Source organism: Cotesia glomerata, linkage group LG3 (genome assembly GCF_020080835.1).
Source record: "Cotesia glomerata isolate CgM1 linkage group LG3, MPM_Cglom_v2.3, whole genome shotgun sequence".
In the NCBI taxonomy this organism is placed as follows: domain Eukaryota; kingdom Metazoa; phylum Arthropoda; class Insecta; order Hymenoptera; family Braconidae; genus Cotesia; species Cotesia glomerata.
This window is the reverse complement of record NC_058160.1, coordinates 8,857,912-8,865,272: the sequence shown is the minus strand read 5'-3', so window position 1 is coordinate 8,865,272 and position 7,361 is coordinate 8,857,912. Positions and strand designations below refer to the sequence as shown.

The window sequence follows — 7,361 nt, the reverse complement described above, 5'->3', positions numbered from 1 at the left end:
GCGACATTATTCAACTTATTGTTGGATTATATTTATGTATTATCTTGGAAGAAGCTACTTTGGAGCCATGACACTCTGAACCTGTCAAGTGTAAGATGAAAATTAATTAGCAGATATTTGATAATTTTTATAATAAATAAATTGCAAAAAAAATTTACATGAAATTTTAAAAATGCAATTTTTAAAAAAAAATTTTTCGGAATAAATTTTTTTAAATAAAATTAAAAAATGATCAGCTGTTAACTTTAATGTCAAACAGAGCTTCTTTATACCACGTGGGACAACACCTTGAAATGAATGATTTTTTCGGCTCACCTGTGCTAAAAGTAAAATATTCATCCCTCATAAATTATAAATATTTAATAGGACAATGTGATTAAATTATTTTTATTTTTAATAATTATAATTAATTTATTATCAAGTGAATAAATAAAAAAATTGAAGTGTAATTCTAGATGAAAAGATTAAATAAAATTAAACAAATCATTTCTTTATCTCTTAATAGGACTTTTGTCCAAAGAATATAATGTAACAATGATAGTAGTGACAAATATGAATTATTTTATTTTAAGAGTACAAAATGTCCGAGATGTTATGATATCATATCGCGAATTATATATGTAATATACTATTGTCACTCATGGCACACGTGAAATTAATTGCCCGATCAATGTATCAATTTTATTTTTAACTTTATATAAATTTTTAGTGAATCGAGACACAGTTTACTGATAAACTAGCAGAGGTCAGATAATGAAACTTTTTTAATAAAAAATAACTCTAGAAGATAGTTTTATCACTTAAAAAATAATTCTAAATAAATTATCAATGTTTCATTATTTTTTTCCTTTTTTCTTCTGCTTTTCGTTAGCCTCTTCTAGCTTTTGGAGCTCTTGCTCTACAGCTCGCTGCTTCTTGCGACACGTTGGTGTTTTTGAGTACCAGGCTAAAAAAAAAAATAATTTTTTTTTCCAATTTTTTTAGAATAAAATTCAACAATAGAAGAAATTATCAAAAGAATTTTTATCCCATTTATATTTTTTTTAAGGGATAAAATATAGGGGCGTATTCATGCGTAGGTATAATACTCTCCCTACCTGAGCCCCCTAAAAATAATTATATAACAGATATTCATTATATACCTAGAAAAGCTTCCTCCTCTTCTTTATAAACAGGATCACGGGTACTTAAAGCATTTACTAATTCAACGTGGGTTAGCGGCTGAACTCTTAATTGGACCATTCTCTTTGTAGTCATTACCTAGAAGATAGATAGATAGATAGATAGATTTGCTTTATTATGTCAAAACCTAATAGCAAATTTATAAAAAATACAGATCTAATTAAGGGTACATCATACATACATACAAAAATAATGAAAAGTACACAATTAAAGTGATGATTAACAATATTGACTAGTATCATTATTATTAATATTAATAGTATTTGCTATAGTAACTATATAATTATAATCTTAATAAGAAAAAAAAATTATGAATTGGAAGATGGGTAAATATAATGATTTACGTTAATATAAAATGAGTGCAATATAGAATGTAGTAACCTTTTGTGTGAATTTACATAATGTACCTAAACATGATTTTTGCTATTTCTATCTTTTGTATAATAAGTTACAACTCATATCCTATTATCTTTTCTTTTCTCCAGCAATTTTTATCCTTAAATAATTTTTTACTTGTCCTTTTGGGGTGACAGGAAATAATTATAAGTGTAATATATACTTAACCCTCGGAGTACACACCTCCGAACAGAACTTTGGAGTACACACGGAGTCAAATTGACCCTACTTGACTTTTGAAGAATTACATCTCAGAAACTATGCATTTTATTCGGAATTCAGTTTATTACATTTTTGGTAGGTAAAACAATGCTCTTTTAAATACAATCATTGTTATTCTGAATTAAATAGTTGTTAATGTTGAAAAAATTAATTAAAAACTAAACTATTTTCGAAAAATATTTTAGGATAAGAAAAATTCTGGGTTCAAAATGACCCCTAGTGTACTCCGAGGATTAAGTTAAAATTATAACCAGGCCTATGCACAGATGATTAATTTTCATCTCTATAGGTGCATACTATAGATGTGTATATACATATATAGTATTATATGTATGTATACATGTATATTATCCTGACAAAATAAATAAATAAAGAAATAATTATAATCTATTCTAGATTTAAAAATGAATAACATAAAAAACATCATTTCAATTTAACCAATTTGCTCAACAGGCTTAACAAAATTCTGTAAGTAGTGATAAAGTTTAAAAAAATAAGCGTTGTTAGATGTCCAGATTAAATAAGTGGTCATCCATCTTATTTTTAAAAATCTCCAAGCTCGCAGAATCTACAATATCAGCAGGCAATTGCTCCTAGAAGAAACATCACTAAACAATAAAATAATACCTACGCAGTATAAAATAATAATTACTTCATTAATCGCGGCAATAACAGTACCGACGGTAAATCCGTCGCAAATTTTTGACATTGCAGATGTATCGAACTGTCGACTGATTCCAGAGTACTGATAAACAAAAAAGTTAAGCCGGTATTAACGACAAATTAATATAACGTCATTGCTGTTATATATTAGGAAAAAAAAGAGTACTTTGTACAATAAATCTTTCCACAGCATCGACATCGATCCATAGTCTGGCCTGGGAATGTAAATAACTTTATCATACGTCTGATACAACAACTTCTGATCGCCGTCCCAAGGAGCATTGGACGTACCGACCAGAATGACTCGATCTTCATTAATGAAACTTTTAACGAGCTTCGGCAAGTCTTTTTTTAGGCGCTTGGGGTCGGTTTTGTCGGTTTTGGGGACTTTTTTGACAAAAGGTTTCTCGGCGCCATCCATAAAAATTATCGAAGGCTGGAGCAGACGCGATACCTTTGAAATTAAATGGAGCAACATTATCAGTCCAGATTTTCCTGGATACTTGCCAGCTATATTAGCTGGAGTTATGTCGAATAGAGTTGCGCCCAATTCAGTGCAAATTGCGTGGACTAGCATTTTTTTACCGCTACCATGCGGTCCCGCTATCAGAACTGATCGCACTAGCGGTGACAATAACTTCACATCTTCATTTCCTTGAGGCAAGATACAGTACTCGGCTACTAATTGTCTAATATCGCCTAAAAATCAATAATTGTTCAATAAAAAATTTTATTTAATTAAATACACATTGAAAAAAAATAAACTTTAATTAAGACAAAAACTCTTGAATTAATTAAGTCAAATTTATTCAATTTCGTAGTATAAGAATTTTTTTTATTCAAATCAAGAAGATGAAATTCTTCAAAATTATTTACTTGATTCAAATAAATTTTTTTTTTCTGTGTAATTATTTTTTAGCACTCAAAAAAGTAATCCAATATATTTTTTAGGTAAATATTTACAAGTGGGGTCAAACATTTTAATTTTCATTTTTTTGAACAAAATTTCTATTTGATTTTATTGATAGATTTTTTTTAAATACATAATAAAAAAAATGAACAATTAAAAAAAAAAAAAAAAAAAAAAAAAGTTAATTATCACAATTTTAACAAATTTTCAAAAAAATTTCAACTTTTTTTTTTTAAATTGTTAGTTTTTTTTATGTACTTCTCAAAAAAAAAAAAATACATCAAAAACATCAAAAAAAGATAAAATATAAATTTTATCCAAAAATATGAGAGCTAAAATTTTTTCCAACTTTTGAAGGCTAAAGAGCTATCGAAATTATGGCCCAAAATGGGGTTGGCCCCACTTGTAAATAATTACCAAATTCTTGAACCAAGAAAATAATTTTGAAAAATTTCATTGTCTTGAATCAAGACGAAAAATTCTTGAATTAAGTGAAATTTACTTAAACCAAAAAAAGTTTCTTAGTTTAAGAATTTTTCTACTCAAATCAAGAAGATGAAATTCTTCAAAATTATTTACTTGATTCAAGTAAATTTTTTTTTTCTATGCAATTATTTTTTAGCACTTAAAAAAGTATTGCAATATATTTTTTAGAACAATGGATTCACCTATCGTAGGAAGAGGATCTTTCCCTTTGTCCCAAAGATCAAAATTCGCGTAAGATTTTTCACCTCTAAAACAATTTAAATAAACTTCTGGAACGAGTTTAATAATACCCTGGGTCAATAGTTCCTCAAAGAGTGATTCCGTAGTTCGATCAGGCGTCAAGTCTTTCTCTTTCTTGCGTTTATTACGTTTTCCACTCCGACGCATTCGCTTTTGCGGCTTTTTAGCCCGTTTACCTTTGTGTCCTTTGTCTCGGTCCAGCGCTGCCTGAAGCGCCTCGATATCGTCTGTAACAAAATCACTCAGTAACTCAAACATTACGCTCTAACAAATATAGACCATAAAGGTCAAATCTATTGAGTGATAAGTCCAACACTTACCTCTGAGCGCTTGATCAACCCCGACTCTTACCTCATCCTCGATCTCTCGGGTCTTTTCAGACAGAATCATGTCGTCGTAAGGCAGCTGCCAAGGGTTCTCGGACTCGTCTTTGTCCCTCCAGACATCCTGATACTCGGTATGCGCTTGGATTAATTCAGGAAGAAAATTCGAAGGAACCACTTTGATCCCAGGGTCAGATTCATCTTCGGATTTTTCGGTATCGCTCTCTTTTTTTGACTTGGACTTTTTAGATTTTTTGGACTCTTTCGATGAAGATGACTCTTTTGACTTGCTCATCGAGCTCTCGGTGCCTTGTCGGCTCAAAATCATCCTGGAGCCACCGCTTTCGGCCGACGGAAGCTCGGGTATCTTGCCAGTCTGCTGGAAGTACTCATTAATCCACTGCCTGATGTCACTTCTTATATTTTCTTCCATGATAGCGCTCTTCTCGCTCCTAACATAATCCTTGATCTCAGCAAGTTTCTTCTCGAAGATTTCTTGGTACTCAACCTGCTTTGCGTACCTGTGAAGTTTTATTTTCTCAGCATTCCTATAATTATCCGTAATAACTTGACCTGGTTGTACCATTCCAATCAACAGCATCTCTGCAATTCTTCTCTTTCTCATTCGTCTTCGCGTTATGTAACCACGCCAGACTTTCTGGATTCTCATTGTAGCCATTATCTCTCTGAGAACGTCGACCTGAGCTACTTCTGGCTTTATAGTCGACCTTTCTTTCATTTCTCGGATTTCTTTCATGAATTGAAATCTGTCGATCAATTGAAAATTAATTGCATATCTATTGGTGCCTAGAAAGCAAGAAATTACCTGACACGTCCCTGACGGGCTCTTTCGTGAGTCTGTATCAATCTTATAGCTTCGGACTCAGTCATTTTACGCGGCTGCACGACTTCATCCAGGACACCTGCATTTCTTAAAACTTCGCTGATGAACTCTCGACGCTGCAAGATTTCAGACTCTCTTTCTCGCCTGAAGTAATTAGGTATTCTTAGTTCTACTTCTTGGGGTAAAATTCCATACTTTAGTAGTACATCGTCATAGTAATTGTACTCAGAGAGGTCTACTTCCACCAGCTCGTGTTTTATTTCTAATATTCTTCCTAGTGTTGAGTCTAGAAGTTTACGCAGCAATATGCGCTTTTGCGGCTGGATCATTTGATCGTAACATTGCTCTAGTTTATTACAGCATACGATGTACCTTATAATTAAGTGACAATTAATTTACAAGATACTTGATAATTTTTGTAACAAATAAATTATGGCAAAAAAACTGATATGGAGAAATTTTTAAAAATTAAAAATGCAATTTTTCTAAAGACAATTTTTTGGAACAAATTTTTTTGTCAAAAAAAAAAAAAAATTAAAAAACTTTGACTGATAATTTTAAAGTCATAATTAAATGAAAATTATGATTTTTGTAACAAACAAATTGTTACAAAAAAAATTGACATTTAGCAATTTAAAAAAATAATAATACTAGTTACACGGAAAAAATTAAACTGTAATATTCACTCGGATTCCGGTTAATTTTTATAGTTTCAAACAGTAAAGCGGACATCGGGGTGGCAAAAATATAAATATTACAGAACTTAATGTAGAAAGTATAAAAGCCACAATTTATAATTTAATATCCAAAATAAGTGATAAGTAGCTGTCATCACTATAGTAAATAACGACGCTTTCATCTTAAAAAAATTACAGTTTCAAACAGTAAAAATTGCCATTTCAATATATAGTCAATATTATGAGGAGAAGGGGAACTCAGATGAAAGAGAAGGGGGTCTCACTCTGGGAGAATTTAACATTTGAAACAGTAAAAATTATACTTTTAAAATATACATTTTACCAATCCAAGCAAGTCAATAATTACAGTTTGATTTTTAGCGTTGCGTTTAAAATTTACCATTTTACTTTATAAATATTGATGTTGCTAGTATTAGAAATTCACTAACTTTATTTTATACTTTTTACATATCATAAGATCATTTTTTAGGTACGAAATGATAAATATCAAAGTCTGAATTCTTAATTATTATACTTTAACATTTTAGATATTTACATAGCGAATATTACTGTTTGAAATAGTATTTTCTTCCATGTAAAGAGTAAATTGTAACGTTTAAATGGTAAATATTATAAAGTGTGAATAGTAAAATCACGATTTTACTGTTTAAAATGATAATTTTTAACAGTTGATCATTACTTATTATAAATCGACTGTTATTTATTACAGTTTACTTTTTTCCGTGTAGCCGACGTTTTTAATTTTTTGATTTTTTTTTTCATTAATTAAACTAGGACAAAAAATTTTTTTTTTAATTGGACATAGTTTGTCAAGTTTTTTACAAATAAAATTTTTTTTTTATTTTTTTGTAATAATTTTTTCAATAAAAAAAAATTCTCAAAATTTTTAGATGTCGGCTACCTTAATTTTCACAAAAAAATAAATAATGCAATTTTTTTAAAAATAATTTTTCAAAAAAAAATTAAAAAAATGGTCGATAGCTAACTTTAATGTCATTTATTATTATTATTTTTTTTTATTATATTTTGACCTAAAAAAAATAAAAAATAAAAATAATTACCTAACATACAACTCAGAAATAATTTTATGAATTTTCTTCCTATCTTTTTGCGGTTTAGCATTTTGCAAATTAGAATCTGTTTGTAAAATTTCTTCAAGACATGATTCTGTATCTCTCCACAGTTCATTGTAAGTAACATTTGACATCTGTAAATAAATTAAAAATAAATAGCTTTTGTAATTATTCTCAACACTCAAGTTAAGTGATTGTTTGATTACTCTAATAATGATAAATAAACTTCATTGTTGCCATAGTAACAAAACATTTTGAATTCGCGTTCGACTTTCGATTTGTACTTATGCAAAAAGTGACAGACAGTATCAAATCGAACAACTT

The 7,361-nt window shown here is 29.4% G+C and overlaps 1 protein-coding gene across 1 annotated transcript; it reads right to left on the bottom strand.

The window, feature by feature from the left end:
* Window positions 1–492: 492 nt before the first annotated feature.
* On the bottom strand, window positions 493–7,332 carry LOC123261592 (dynein regulatory complex protein 11). Its single transcript, XM_044723275.1, has 9 exons — window positions 7,244–7,332; window positions 7,026–7,171; window positions 5,249–5,638; window positions 4,420–5,189; window positions 4,042–4,326; window positions 2,630–3,162; window positions 2,453–2,545; window positions 1,143–1,260; window positions 493–946 (listed from the first exon to the last, which is right to left on the bottom strand). Exons 2-9 carry the CDS (start codon window positions 7,169–7,171, stop codon window positions 837–839), a joined length of 2,445 nt encoding a protein of 814 aa, XP_044579210.1. The 5' UTR covers window positions 7,244–7,332; the 3' UTR covers window positions 493–836.
* Between the last annotated feature and the right edge of the window lie 29 nt (window positions 7,333–7,361).